The 15,734-nt window shown below is 28.5% G+C and overlaps 2 protein-coding genes across 3 annotated transcripts; both read left to right on the forward strand.

The window, feature by feature from the left end:
* The first annotated feature begins 1,149 nt into the window (after positions 1-1,149).
* Positions 1,150-12,945, forward strand: LOC105783271 (uncharacterized). 2 transcript variants are annotated; one of them, XR_008193045.1, is made up of 2 exons: positions 1,150-1,289; positions 12,795-12,945. XR_008193045.1 is itself a non-coding variant. In XM_012608627.2 (2 exons), exons 1-2 carry the CDS (start codon positions 1,178-1,180, stop codon positions 3,082-3,084), a joined length of 339 nt encoding a protein of 112 aa, XP_012464081.1. In that variant the 5' UTR covers positions 1,150-1,177; the 3' UTR covers positions 3,085-3,302. The 2 variants fall into 2 exon arrangements, 1 of the variants encoding a protein (XP_012464081.1); XM_012608627.2 differs by lacking the exon at positions 12,795-12,945 and adding an exon at positions 2,858-3,302.
* On the forward strand, positions 8,329-10,870 carry LOC105783270 (uncharacterized). The gene is made up of 2 exons (XM_052627231.1): positions 8,329-8,453; positions 10,456-10,870. The coding sequence occupies exons 1-2, from the start codon at positions 8,348-8,350 to the stop codon at positions 10,764-10,766; spliced, it is 417 nt and encodes a 138-aa protein (XP_052483191.1). The 5' UTR covers positions 8,329-8,347; the 3' UTR covers positions 10,767-10,870.
* Positions 12,946-15,734: the final 2,789 nt, after the last annotated feature.

Here is a 15,734-nt window from a genome sequence, read left to right on the forward strand (position 1 = left end):
ACGTAGCAGGTCCCTTTTATTATGGGACTAGATCAAATTAGTCCTTTCATTATTAAATAGATCAATTTAGTCTTTATATTATTTAAAAGAATCAAACAAAGTCCAATTTCAACCGAATTAATATTTATTGCTTAAAAATGTCATTTACTATTTATCAACATTGTACATTGAAAGCATTTTATTATTCGTAGATGAAATAATTTGTTTATAGTTGAACTATAAATTAAAGAAATAATTTTCATGTCATTTTTAAACAAGAAATGCTAGCTCTATTCCAATTTTGCCCTATTTGATTCTTTTTAATAGTACATAACTAAATTAATCCATTTCATAGTAAAGGAACTAATTTGATCCAACCCTATTATAATAGAGGACTTTGTAGCTACATTCACCAATTTTTGTAAACTTTCCTAGCAGGTTGGGTAAACAACTATCTTTCATATTCAAATTGTCAATTATTACTCTCTTTATTAAGTGGAAGTTGTGAATTTAGTTTCTATGTCGTACTTTGATCATTTTAGTATTTACACTTTTCAAAATTTGAAATTTTAATCTTAATCAAGTAGTAACGATTAAGTTCATTAGGTTGAATTCTAAAAATTTGACAAGACATCATCAATGGTCTATTCGTGTGTCTTCTTCTTCCTTTTAACTTCGATCGTTGATTTATAAGAATCCCAAAATTCCACAAAAAGAAATTTTTAAATAGATGCAACCAATAATACTAATATTTTAAAAGGATGATTACTTACAAAAAAAAGCTTGAGAAAATTTAGTGTGCTCAGTCTTTCAGCATGCTTCTCCCATTTTACAATTACATTTTAGATCTTTATGTTACGTCGACGTTACGTTCAGAACTGAGGTCAACAGCTAACTGGGGTCAATCGTAAATGGCATGTTACAGTTTTTACGTGGAAATTCATTGAGTCAATTTACACATTTTGCACTCTAATTCCACTAAAATTGCCCAAATCCCAAGTAATTTTTAGCACTTCAATGAACAAAATAAAACATAATCTTTTTAAAGCTTATATTACATTGACCAGAGGAAACAAAAGAACCCAAATAATGGGTTGAGGAGAAAAATGAAGAATAAGCATAGTCTATATAAGGAGCTTGATTCTGACATGAAACAATAATTTTGGTTAGGGAAAATTGGGAGACACCCAACACATAAATGCAAATTATGGTAATAAAATCTTCATTTTCTGTCATCCTTTGCTGCTCTCTCTTGGCATCCGTCTTCTTCTTATATGAAATAAGTTCTCGTAAACTTATGGTGGTTCCAGGTAATTTAATCATTTATATGCATGTAACAGTATCTTTTAGATTTATTTAAAAGGTTATATAATCAATTGTCTTACCAATGTTATCTTTGATTCATTAATGATGTTTTTTTAGGTTAGTCTTTAAATTTTACCTAGGTTTTTATTTTATTACTTCAACAATTTTTATCTCATTGTGATACTTGAATTTTGTACCAGTACTTATTTTGATAACTCACAGTTACTGACGTTAAAAAAAAGATCATCTAAGCATAACACACCACATCATCAGTGACATGCAACGTTGACCGATAATATAGTGTGTTGATCGATGACATGCCACATTGATTGTTGATGTGGCATGTTGATCAAGTTGACTAGCTGTTGACCAATCAAGGAAAAATTAAAAATTATTTTAAAATGAAAAATTAGTAAAAATTAATTAGAGATTTTAAAATTTATTTTAAGTTGTAAAAATTCTAAAAATTTGTAAAATTATAATAATTTTTAAAATAAAAAATTAAAACTATTATAATTAAGAGCACATATTGTTCAAAATAAAACATGAAGATGTATCCCTATGCCCATGGGTTGGCAATGACAGATTTCATGCATTATTTGGTTAATTAGCCCTCACTTTCTTATAATAAAATGCTTGGAAAATTTTGATAAATAAACTAAACTTTGAAATTGAAAACAAGCATTGAATTGAAATATTAGAAGATGATTTTAAGAAAAATTGTAAAATTATTTATAATTAGTTGTTTTGATTTTCAAAAAATTTAATATTTTTAAAATTTTAATGATTTTCACATTTTTTCACATTTTGAAAATTACAATTTTATAATGTTTAAAATATTAAATATATATATATATATATATATATATATATATATATATAAATTGTAATTCTTTTAGAAATGTAAAAATGTGAAAACAAGTTTTACAATTTTTTAAAATTATTATACTTTTTTACAAGTTTAATAATATTTTAACAATTGTTTGACATTTTAAGAACTTCTACAACTTTTCAATATTTTCAATAATTTTATATATTTTCATATTTTTAAATTAAATTTTAAAATTTTCTAAATAAAATTTTAAACTAATTTTTATATTTTTAAAATAATTTTGCAAGTTTTTTTTTCATTTTTTAATATTCATTTTTATAATTTTGAAATAAAATTTTAATGATTTTTTGATTGATCAACAGCCGGTTAGCATGGGTCAACAATCGGTATACACCCGATCAACATCAGTCAACACTCGATCATCTTGGGCAACGAGTCACATCATCGATCAATATTGTCATGTCATCAATGACATGACACATTTTGATTGACCGATTTTTTTTTTAAACGTAGTTTGTTGTGAGCTACCAAAATAGGTGACGGTGCAAAATTTACGTACAAAAACAGGACAAAATAAATTTAGATACTAAAATAGGAAAATGGATATAATTCAGGGGTTAAATTATGAATAAAGCATTGTTTTCTGGTTTGAAAAGAAACAACATTTATAAAGTCACTAATTAGAAGATTGCTTAAACCTTGTCCTGGTTTCTATGCCATATCCAATGCTTGGAATTACAGATGGGAACGGACGGAGCAAAGCGGCTGTAAAAAGAAGCCGCTCAAAACGAGCACCATCTTGGGCTGGCTACAAAGTACCTCCACCCTCAACTGGCTCGGTAACTCGAGGAACCTTAAATAGGAACACACCGGCGGTACAATGCGGAAGGGGTATGGCTTATAGTAGTTGTTTTCCTAAAACTGGTGGAAAACCAGATGCAAGGGGAATTTATAAGAGGGGCCATTAATATAAAAATAAATTCATAAGAGGGACTCGAATTAAATTATAAATATTTTGAGAAGCCAAAAATGTTATTTTACCGTCTGTAATTTTACTGTTTTTGAGGACCAAAGTCCCAACCTTCTCCTAGTGTCTGGTTCATTACATTTCAAAGTTTTGACTCTTATTTTTGTGCTTAGACTATGTTTAGCCAAGAGAAAAGAAACAAAGAGATTTTTTTTTTTACATGTTATCTTAATTAATTCATGCAGTAATTTTTTTTTATATACTCATGCAATAATTTTTTTAAAAGATGATATATTTACAACTTTAAACTTTAAATCTCACCGTAAGGTAAAAGTACTATAGTGGCCTCTATATTAGGAGTCCGATTGTATCTTACCTTATAAAATAGATAAATTAGTCATTGTACGTTAGATCAAATTAGATCAAAGAGCAAATTGGTCATTATGTTAAAATTTTCATCCATTTTCACTGTTAAATATTAGTCTTTATATATTAGTATGAGGTATACATGGTATGCCACATGTCACTTTCTGGTTATTCTGTCAATTACACTTGTTTTTTTATAGTACAAATGAATGAATTTTTTTTAATAAAAATGACCAATTTGCTCTCTGATATAACGTACAAGGAGTAATTTGTCTATTTTTCAGTAAAGAGACAAAATATAATCTAACTTCTAGTATAAGAGCCTGTGGAGTGTGCTTCGCATTTATCGAACTCTTTGCACGAATGACAAGTAACCAAAGAAGGCCCAAAACAAATGAGGAGTGTCGGGACGACGCAACAACATTGAAACGACGAAGCAGAGACAACGTCGTGGCAAGGCGATTCTCGATGTTGCGACGTGGCAATGTGTTTACACAAATATCGGGTTTCTTCTCCTAATTAAACTTTGCTATCTTTTCCCAATTAAACTCTGACTAGTCTAAGAAATTTTTAGTCATATTAGGACTTTAATATTAGCCTATTTAAAGGGTCTTTGTAACCCTATTTAAAGAGTTGACAGAATATCTCTTACGTGAGATTTGATGAAAAGTTTTGGGGAGAGTTTTTGAGAGAGTTTTGGGTTTTGCTCATTTAGATTGTTTTCTCCATCTTATACTCTTCATTTATTTTCTCATTAAGTGAAATCTCATTTGCTTATTTAGGTTGAGATGACATCACTTTTGACTTCTTTAACGTCTATGAAGTATAATGGTCAAGGAAACATGAGCGAGTACATTATGGAGATGTTCCATGTTCTTTCAAGACTTAAGGCACTTTAGATCAAGCTTTCTGAGGAACTGCTTGATCTTATGGTTTTGGTATCACTTCTTGCACAGTTTAACCAATTTAAAATTAGTTACAACTATCAAAAGGAGAAATTGACTCTAAATGAGCTCATTTCTCATTGTGTGCAAGAGGAATAAAGGTTGAAACATGATTAGTTTGAAAGTGCTCATTTGACCTATGCCTCTAAATACATCAGCTTACATTCTGAATAGAATACCCACTAAACTAGCTACAAAACACCTTATGAGCTTTGGATAGGTTGAAAACCTAGTTTAAAACACTTTCACATTTGGGGATGTCTAGTTGGGGAAAGATTTTATAGGCCACATGAAAAGATATTAGACTCAAAAACAGTGGACAACTACTTTATTGGTTATTCTGAGTGATCTATGCGCTATGAGTTTTATGATTCCACAATTAGGAATATTTTTGAGGCGGGAACCGCAACATTTTTTGAGAATGTTGAGTTTGGAGGGAGAAATAAGGTTAGAGACATTACTTTTGAGGAGTAGTTGGATTCTAACACACTTCCTGCTATCACTTTTGACAATGTTCAGGTTCTCATACCTATCATTAATCAAGAATTGAATCCAAAACCTCAACAAGACAATGTTGAACAACTCTCTATTCAAGATGAAGTAATTGTTCTAGAAGAACAAACTCAACAACCTCAAGAATTAATGTCATTAATAAGGTCCACTAGAGAAAATGGTTGATGACTTTAGTGGAATATTTTGACCTTAAGCTGCATCAGATGAATGTTAAGTTAATGGTTTCTCAGTACATTTATATGGTGCAACTAAAAAAAATTGTGTTTGGTGATGCAAAGTTAATGATTTGCAAATTAAATAACTCCACATATAGGCTTAAGTAGACTTCTTGTCAATTGTATTACAAATTTTACCAAATGATTATCTCATTCGGTTTAGAGATAAATTTGGTCGGTAATTGTATATACCACAAGTTTAATGGGAGTAAGGTTCTATATTTGGTTTTATTTGTTAATGACATATTGCTTGTCAATAATAGTTAAGTCTCGACCAATACGCTAATAATGATTTTGAGATTAAGGAAATGCATAAGATTACCTACATCTCAAGAGTGGGGAGTCTAATGTATTCTCAAGTATGTATGCGTTCGGACATTGTGTACATTGTTGCAATGTTAGGCAAATATTTAAGAAACCCTAGTATGGACCATTAGGGAGCAACCAAGAGGGTTATGAGGTATCTTCAGAGAACAAAAGATTAAATGCTTACATATCAGAGGTCTGATAAGTTAGAGATCATCAGGTACATAGACTCTGATTTTGATGAAATATTGATGCAAAATTTTGTCACTAGGGTTAAAATTGTGACAATAATTGGTTGTCCTTTATTTCAATAACAACAGGCGTACATCAAAGTCAAAACATATAGACTTTAAGTTCTTGGTTGTTAAAGTAAAAGTTCAGAGTGGTTAGGTGCTTATAAAGCATATTGGGACAAACTCCACAAACTTGCTTACTAAGGGACTACCACCCAAGGTTTATCATGAGCACACTACTCATATGAGTGTAATGTCATTTAAGGATATTTGATTTTAGTGGGAGTTTGTACTTTTAAATGTTTTCATGTTGTAGACACATTTTTAAGTTATTTCAGTTTATGACTATTAAGTTTATTTTCTGCAGAAATAAAGTTTATTTGGTTTATTCACACTCTTATTTTGGTAAAGTTTGATCTCATTAAGGTTAAGGAGGACTAGTTGGAAATAAGCATGTTTAGATCATATTACATGTAATTTCCATGCTACACATCCATACTTGATCTATGTCATTTGGTTGTGTTAATATAATGATCAGGGGTGGATTTAGTTACGATATATGTAATGAAAGTTGCTTTTGTTCTATGTTAACATAATTAATGGTCGGGATTGTTTATAATACATTTTGGATATGATAGTAATGTTTTGAGCTCACAAGGTTATATAACGACATGTAATTATAAGGTAATCAATATATATATATATATGTGGTCCAAGTGGGAGATTGTTGGAAAATATGGACATCACATATATAATAAGAGTAATTACATGTTATTATTTACTATCATAAAGGTTAGCCCAAATTAAAAGTGATATAATTTGGTTAAGGTTTATTGGGCTTTAGTTATTAAATAAAGTATGGGTCGATATTTGTAGATACACTAGTAACTAATTTCTAATTAGTGATGGATTAATTATAAATTATGTTAATGTGCAAAAGTTACATAGTAGATTTATGGTCCCCAAATTACACATAACATAACTTTTCTAATATCACATATTTCAAACGAAAGAGCCACATTCTTTGAATTACTTGTGTGCTAATTTGGAAGATTAAAACCATAAGATTCAAGATTTCAAAGAATTAATGAATTCAAGTGCGCTCGCTTCTAGTTTTATTATTGAATTATTCTTAACGATTTTATATGATATGATTTATAAAGTTTTGTATAATAATTGTACGGTTCTAACACTTTATACAAAATGTTGTTTCTTATTACACATTATGCTACTTGGTTGATTGGTTTAATGGTTTAAGGTTTATGCCTATTACTTAAGTAACCCAAGTTTGAATCTCCTCTCAAGTTTTATTTTACTTTTAATTCATATTTTAATTAGTAATTTATTTATTTAAATAGATAAAATAATAATTATACAATATATATATATATATATATATATATATATATATATCATTCAACCCATAAGAAGCGTATTCTTTTTATACTTGGGAGAGGAGAATGAGGTTGCTTGGGATCGAATTCAGACTCTTATGCTTATAACATAATGTTCTTTTCATTGAGCCAAGAGATTGTTGGCTAAAAATTGCATTTTGTATAAAACATTTACGACACTTTTGCTTAGTAGTTACTAAGTGAACAAAATAGACTATTTGTCTAATTAATTCTAGAAGTGAACCAAAAGTCAGTTTTTTCTCCAATGAATATATACCTCCAACTTTGCCGTGAGTTAAACATTAAAAGATTTTCTTCAAGTTTTGCTTCTTTGATTTTACAACTAGTTTTTGAAAGTTATATTGGGGTACCATCAAGTGTCACGGGGTTAGAATTTTAGTCTGGTAAACAGTTCGATTTTAGGTGAATTTTTTACTTTAAATTCGTCTAAGTTAACTCAACTCTCGAAAATGAGAACTCACAAAAGGAAATTCTATAAGGCACCAAAATAAAGATGAAACAAAAAATCTATAAGAAAACCAAGTATTTGAGTAAATGTTCTAAAAAATATTCTTTTAACTTAAGAATGAAGCGAAGGCCACGCGATTTGTCAAATTAAAATTCTAGCTTTATAACACAAATAATTGAAAGAAATAGAAGTAATTATTTTTCCTAAACATTTAATTCAAGTTCTAATCTTGAAATTAATATTGTTAAAAAAAATTTAGTTAAATAATACTCGACCTGAACTTTATTTTTTGAGAAAAGAAAAAGTTACATTGGCGTCAACGTTGTCTATTTATTTATTTTGGTCGATAGCGCCAACGTTACTTACGTTCACACAAGAACCTCAATTTCATAGAACTTGCCCAGCACTGCATTTTCATTGACAAAAAAAAACGAAAGAACCCAAATAATGGGTTGGATAGTGGGTTTAAATATGTTATAAATAATTCTTATACTTTTAATTTTAGGAATTTAATTTCATTATATTTTAAATTTTAAAATTTAGGTCCACCTGATAATACTATAAAAATTATTATTAAATTATGTTTAATATAAAAATTGGAGGTATATATTCATGGGAGAAAAGACATTTGGTCCACTTCTAGAATTAATTAGATGAATAGTCTATTTTGTTGACTCAGTAAGGAATGATTAAATGTGTATATTTTATTAATGCAGCGTGGGTTTGAATTTCCTTTCAAGTTTTTATAAATAGAAAGTGTTTGTTGTTTTGAGAATTGGGAGAAATTGAACATTCAATCCACAACACTAGGAGAGAAACAAATTATGATAATTAAGAAGCCTCCGTTTCCTCTCATCCTTTGTTTTTACCTCTTGGCATCTTTCTTCTTCTTCCCATATGGAACAGTCTCTCGTAAACTACAAGAGGAAGGTAAAACGTGCAATTTCGTTATAGATTCTAATCATATTTGTTTTTTTTTTACACAATATCTAGAACTACCTATAGTCCTTTCCTAACTTATAAATAGAAGGATAATGCGCTTTAGCGTACTCGAACCTACGTCCTCCTGTATTAGTAACAATGCCCATACCAATCAAGTTAATACTTAATCGAAAAAACGTATCCAATTTTCTATATATATGAGTATCTTTTAAATTTAATCATTTTCATTATTTTTAGGTTAATGTGTACATTTGCAATGTAAAAATTGAAAATTGTCATTATATTTTAGTTTCATCCATATTTGCTTTTGTACTTTTGAACTAGAGGTAATTTTATCACTATACTTTTTACTCTATATTCAATTTCACTTCTTCAATTTTGCTTGATTGGATTTTGATATTAAAAGTTTAAATTTTTTTATTAAAATTTAGCTTGTACTTATTTGGAACTTAAATTTGAAAATCTTAAGCCAACCTAGTACATTTTAAGAACCCGACTCACAATGTTAAAAGTGTCGATGTGGCATTAACGACTAATAGCTTGGTGATACATGAAAGCTTTAAATTTTGACACGTGGCAAAAAATAAAAAAAATACACAAATTTTTACACATAGGGAATGACAATTTGTCCAACTTCATTTTAGACATATCAATTTTTATATTATTATTCTTTAGAAATTTAAAATATACAAATTCACAAAAATATTAGAAATATTATTTGACATTAGAATGAACATACATTTGAACTTGGACAACTGTTTGTCAATATTCATTCCATAAATATTTTTTAATTATTTTATTTTTCATAAAATATTAAATTTCTATATTATAATTATGAAATTAAAAATATATTAAATATTATATTTAAAATAATATTATTTCACATCAAATTTTATAAAATATAAAATATCATATTTTATAAAATATATTTGTCCATATATATAAAATATAATTTATATAATCTAAAATATACAAAAAATGTATAAAACATAAGATTTTATAAAATATAAAAATTATGCATCTTTAATTTAATAATAATATAAAATATGATCATTTCTGAAAATAAAATATAGTAAATTACCAAAAATGCCTAGAGTCAATATGGACAAATGGTTGTCTAGATTCAAATGTATTTAGACAAATGGTTATCCAGGTTCATTCTAGTATCAAATTATATTTCTAATATTTTTATAAAATTATAATTTTTTATTTTTTAGATTTTATATATTTTAAATTTAAAATTAATAAATAAAATTTAAAATATATAAAAAACTTAAAAGTATGTTTAGAATGAATCTAGACAAATAATCCAACTCCAATGAACCTAGACAAATGGTTGTCTAGGTTCATTCCCTCTGTGTAAAAGAATATATATTTTATATATTTTTATTTTTGTCATGTGTCAAAATGTTAAGCTACCACGTGTTACCATGCTATTGATCGTTAGTGTCATATCAACGTATTTTAACGGTGTTAGCTGGGTACCTAAAAAAGTATCACGTTTGCTTACAATTTCCAAGTTTGGGTACCAATGAAGTTGAAAAAAAAGTTTAGGTATCAAGTAGGCATAAGTTACCGAGTTATAGTACATCCATATACATTACCCCTTTTTTTTTTTAAAAAATTCAAGTCTTTCTTTTGCTAAATGAAAATTCAAAGCTAATAAATTAGTTTTAATTTTTTATAAATTAATTTATTGTTAACTATTAAAACAAAATATTTGAATAATATTTTTATTATATTTTATTTTAAAACATCGAATCAAACGGTAAATTTTATTTAAAAATTAAAGTTGGTAACAAATTTTAATAAAATTCATAATGTAATGATAAAGTTGAACCACACAAAAGCTGAGTGGTAAATTTATAGTAAGATGGAGAACTTATACTATAACCTTTTGGTTTTTAAAACCCTTTACAAACTCATCAGGGAACATGACTTAAGCCTTGTCCTGGTTTATGTGTATGATGCCCAATGCATTGAATTGCAGAAGGCGGTAATGGACCAAGCAAAGCGGGAGTAAAAAGAAGTAAATCAAAGTCAGCATCATCTTGGGGTGGCCAAGATTCACATCCACCCCCATCTAGCCAGGTTCCAGAACAGGAACGGAATTGCGAAAGCACAACTAATGATAATGTTGTCACGACCTCGTGTTCGAGCTCCGCGGTATATTCTAGCCAGGTTTCAAGCAGCAACTCAGATCAGGTTCAGAATTGCGAAAGCACAACTAATGATAATGTCTTCACCCAATCGTGTTCGAGCTCCTCTTCTCAATCCTTCACCTATTACTCCAAGCCATAAAGTTTATGTTTCGTTTTTAGATGCGGTTGGGCGTTTTTTGTGTATTCTGTTGTGTACTTTGTGTACATGAACCGTGTAAACACCATATTTTGTCCAGACCCAAAGCAGTGAGTCCAATTTAATCTAATTTTAATTGTCAATTTTAACAGCCCTTAAAATCACTAACTTGCTAACTTATTTACTCTTTAAATTTTATTTGAATGACTTGTTTCATAATTTTATTTTTTGAGAAATTTGTTTTGAGCTTTTTTTTGAAGCGTGTATGAATTAAAGCCCAAACTGATTTGGGTTTAATTCGATGCAAAGCGAAAAACCTTACTAGGGTTTGACATGTCGCGAATCCTCTTGAAAGAGAGGGGTACCTTCGGGAACACGGACATAGGTAAACTTATATGAAATAAGTTCTGTCATCCTTTGCTGCTCTCTCCGGCATCCGACTTCTTCTTATATGAAATAAGTTCTCGTAAACTTATGGTGGTTCCAGGTAATGTAATCATTTATATGCATGTAACATTATCTTTTAGATTTATTTAAAAGGTTATATAATCAATTGTCTTACCAATGTTATCTTTGATTCATGAATGATGTTTTTTAGGTTAGTCTTTAAATTTTACCTAGGTTTTTTTACTTTAGTACTTCAACAATTTTTATCTCATTGTGATACCTGAATTTTGTACCAGTACTTATTTTGGTAACTCACAGTTACTGACATTAAAAAAAAAGATCAGCTAAGCATAACACACTGGTGACATGCAACATTGACCGATAATATAGTGTGTTGATTGATGACATGCCACATTGATTGTTGATGTGGCATGTTGATCAAGTTGACTAGTTCTTGACCAATCAAGAAAATATTAAAATTTATTTTAAAATGAAAAAATTAGTAAAAAATTAAGTAGAGATTTTTAAATTTTATTTTGAAGTTGTAAAAATTCTAAAAAATTTGTAAAAATTATAATAATTTTTAAAATTACAAAAATATTAAAACTATTATAATTAAGAGCACATATTGTTCAAAATAAAATCATGAAGATGTATCCCTATGCCCATGGATTGGCAATGACAGATTTCATGCATCATTTGGTTAATTAGCCCTCATTTTCTTACAATAAAATGCTTGGAAAATTTTGATAAATAACTAAACTTTGAAATTGAAAACAAGCATTGAATTGAAATATTAGAAGATGGTTTTAAGAAAAATGTAAAAATTATTTATAATTAGTTGTTTTGATTTTCAAAAATTTTAATATTTTTAAAAATTTTAATGATTTTCACATTTTTTACATTTTTAAAAATTATAATTTTATAATGTTTAAAAATATTAAATTTATAGAAAATATATATATAAATTGTACTTTTTTGGAAATGTAAAAATGTGAAAACAAGTTTTACAAATTTTTAAAATTATTATACTTTTTACAAGTTTAATAATATTTTAACAATTGTTTTACATTTTAAGAACTTCTACAACTTTTCAATATTTTCAATAATTTTATATATTTTCATATTTTTAAATTAAATTTTAAAATTTTCTAAATAAAATTTTAAACTAATTTTATATTTTTAAAATAATTTTGCAAGTTTTTTTCATTTTTAATATTCATTTTATAATTTTGAAATAAAATTTTAATGATTTTTGATTGATCAACAGTAGGTTAGCATGGGTCAACAATCGGTATACACCGATCAACATCACCAACACTCGATCATCTTGGGCAACGAGTCACATCATCGATCAACATTGTCATGTCATCAATGACATGACACATTTTGATTGACCGATTTTTTTTAAACGTAGTTTGTTGTGAGCTACCAAAATAGGTGACGGTGCAAAATTTACGACAAAAACAGGACAAAATAAATTTAGATACTAAAATAGGAAAATGGATATAATTCAGGGGTTAAATTATGAATAAAGCATTGTTTTCTGGTTTGAAAAGAAACAACATTTATAAAGTCACTAATTAGAAGATTGCTTAAACCTTGTCCTGGTTTCTATGCCATATCCAATGCTTGGAATTACAGATGGGAACGGACGGAGCAAAGCGGCTGTAAAAAGAAGCCGCTCAAAACGAGCACCATCTTGGGCTGGCTACAAAGTACCTCCACCCTCAACTGGCTCGGTAACTCGAGGAACCTTAAATAGGAACACACCGGCGGTACAATGCGGAAGGGGTATGGCTTATAGTAGTTGTTTGCCTAAAACTGGTGGAAAACCAGATGCAAGGGGAATTTATAAGAGGGGCCATTAATATAAAAATAAATTCATAAGAGGGACTCGAATTAAATTATAAATATTTTGAGAAGCCAAAAATGTTATTTTACCGTCTGTAATTTTACTGTTTTTGAGGACCAAAGTCCCAACCTTCTCCTAGCGTCTGGTTCATTACATTTCAAAGTTTTGACTCTTATTTTTGTGCTTAGACTATGTTTAGCCAAGAGAAAAGAAACAAAGGGATTTTTTTTTTTTACATGTTATCTTAATTAATTCATGCAGTAAAATTTTTTATATACTCATGCAATAATTTTTAAAAGATGATATATTTACAACTTTAAATTTTAAATCTCACCGGTAAGGTAAAAGTACTATAGTGACCTCTATATTATGAGTCGATTGCATTTTACCTTAAAAATAGGTAAATTAGTCATTGTACGTTAGATTAAATTAGATCAAAGAGCAATTTGGTCCTTATGTTAAAAATTTCATCCATTTCTGATATTAAAAATTAGTCTCTTTATATTAGCATGAGGTATACATGGTATGTCACGTGACACTTTTTGGTTATTCTGTCAATTACGCTAGTTTTTTATAGTACAAATGAATGGAATTTTTAATAAAAATGACCAATTTACTCTTTTATCTAACGTACAATGAGTAATTTGTCCATTTTTCAGTAAAGAGACAAAATATAATATAACTTCTAGTATAAGAGCCTGTGGAGTGTGCTTTTCATTTATTGAACTCTTTACAAGCACTCGGAAAGACGAACGACGAGTAACCAAAGAAGGCCCAAAACAAATGAGGAGTGTCGGGATGACGCAAAAACATTGAAACGACAAAGTAGAGACAACGTCGAGGCAAGGCGATTCTCGACGTCGCGATATGGCGATGTGTTCCCACAAATATCGGGTTTCTTCTCTCAATTAAACTTTGCGATCTTTTCTCAATTAAAGTCTGACTAGTCTAAGAAATTTTTAGTCATATTAGAACTTTAATATTAGCCTATTTAAAGGGTCTTTGTAACCCTATTTAAAGAGTTGGCAGAATATCTCTTACGTGAGATTTGATGAAAAGTTTTGGGGAGAGTTTTTGAGAGAGTTTTGTATTTGAGTTTTGCTCATTTAGGTTATTTTCTCCATCTTATACTCTTCGTTTATTTTCTCATTAAGTGGAGTCTCCTTTGCTCATTTAAGTTGAGATGACATCTATCGAAACCATCTTTTTGAAAAATAAAAGTTTTTGGTTGTCGACTCTAAAAAAATGAAAATTTGGGAGTCGCCACCAATCTTTTATTGAGGTGTGAATGGATCACCTAAAAAACGGCTTTGGTCTACGAGTTTTAGAAAAACGGATCCGGGAGTCAGTTACGTACGAAGAAGGATTAGCACCCTCGTAACGCCCAAAATTGGTACCTAGTTAATTAATTAGTGTCTTAAGGTCGAGAATTTGGAAAAAACGTAATCCTTAGCAAAACTTAAAAGGTTACGTATTAAGACCCTTATTATTTCAGAGAAAGAAGATACCATACCCAATGCGTTAGGGCACAACATTCTAATTTTCCCCAAAATGAATTGGGCCAAAATACTTGTACAATAAAACTTTAAAAGAACATCCACTTATCCAAGATTTAAGAAATCACACCCAATACGTTGGGCACGATTCCTCTAGAATCCCAAACTCGGAATATTTCCTTTACTTTAAAAGAACATCCACTTATCCAAGATTTAAGAAATCACACCCAATACGTTAGGGCACAATTCATTTAAAATCCCAAACTCGGAATATTTCCTTTATTATTTTTAAAAAAATCTTCATTTCGAGAAATCAATGTGTCACATCCAATACGTTAGGACACAACGTGTTGAATTCCCAATAACGAGTTTTTATTTTTTTTGATTGAAAAGAAATGCTCGATTGTCGGATTTAACGAAGAAAAATCGGAACCCAATACGTTAGGGGCTCAATTCCCTTGAAAATCCTAAATACGAACATTATCTCAATTTTAAAAAATTTTCTATCTTTAAATTTGAGTAAAAAATGATGTAATGTGATTTTATACATACAAATGCTATAATAATAATAACAATAATAAATACATCATCGACATAAAAATAATATAAGAAAATGAATTAAAAAAGGTAATCCATGACATGCAAAATATTAAATGTAAACACAATTATACAATGGATGTGATAGCAAACAAATAAATAAGGATCAAAAGATGTACACATGGAAATTATGAAGATTAAAATATACATATAATTTACAAATAAAATTTTAGGTTATAGAATTTATATATAAATACAACACATAATATACTTATGAAAATAAAGAAAAAATAATTATACATACATATATAAAATAATAAAAATAAGTATATTTTAAAAAAGGAAAAAAGGGAAGTATTTAATCACTTAAAACATAAATATATACATATATATATGAAAATATTCATTAAAAAAATAGGAAAATATTCGTTTTTTTTAAATATATATATGTGTACATATAAAAAGAATATATATAGATAAAAAATTAGAATAAAAATAATAATTACACTATTAATTAATAAAATAAATAAAAAGAACATAAAAAACTAAATTGAATTGCAATTACAATATCTGGGGTAAATCCGCAAATAAATAAAAGTAAAAGGACTAATTTGAACGCGCGAGTTACATAGAGGGGCTGGAAGGGAAATTTTCCCTTCTCCTCTAAAACGGTGTCGTTCAAAAGGATTAAATTGG

This window comes from Gossypium raimondii, chromosome 13, assembly GCF_025698545.1.
Source record: "Gossypium raimondii isolate GPD5lz chromosome 13, ASM2569854v1, whole genome shotgun sequence".
Classification (NCBI taxonomy): domain Eukaryota; kingdom Viridiplantae; phylum Streptophyta; class Magnoliopsida; order Malvales; family Malvaceae; genus Gossypium; species Gossypium raimondii.

Coding starts and splice junctions, on each gene's coding strand:
- LOC105783271 (XM_012608627.2), top strand. CDS start 1,178: ATGCAAATTATGGTAATAAAATCTTCATTTTCTGTCATCCTTTGCTGC. Junction 1,290..2,857: donor TAAACTTATGGTGGTTCCAG/GTAATTTAATCA, acceptor TTGGAATTACAG/ATGGGAACGGACGGAGCAAA.
- LOC105783270 (XM_052627231.1), top strand. CDS start 8,348: ATGATAATTAAGAAGCCTCCGTTTCCTCTCATCCTTTGTTTTTACCTC. Junction 8,454..10,455: donor TCGTAAACTACAAGAGGAAG/GTAAAACGTGCA, acceptor ATTGAATTGCAG/AAGGCGGTAATGGACCAAGC.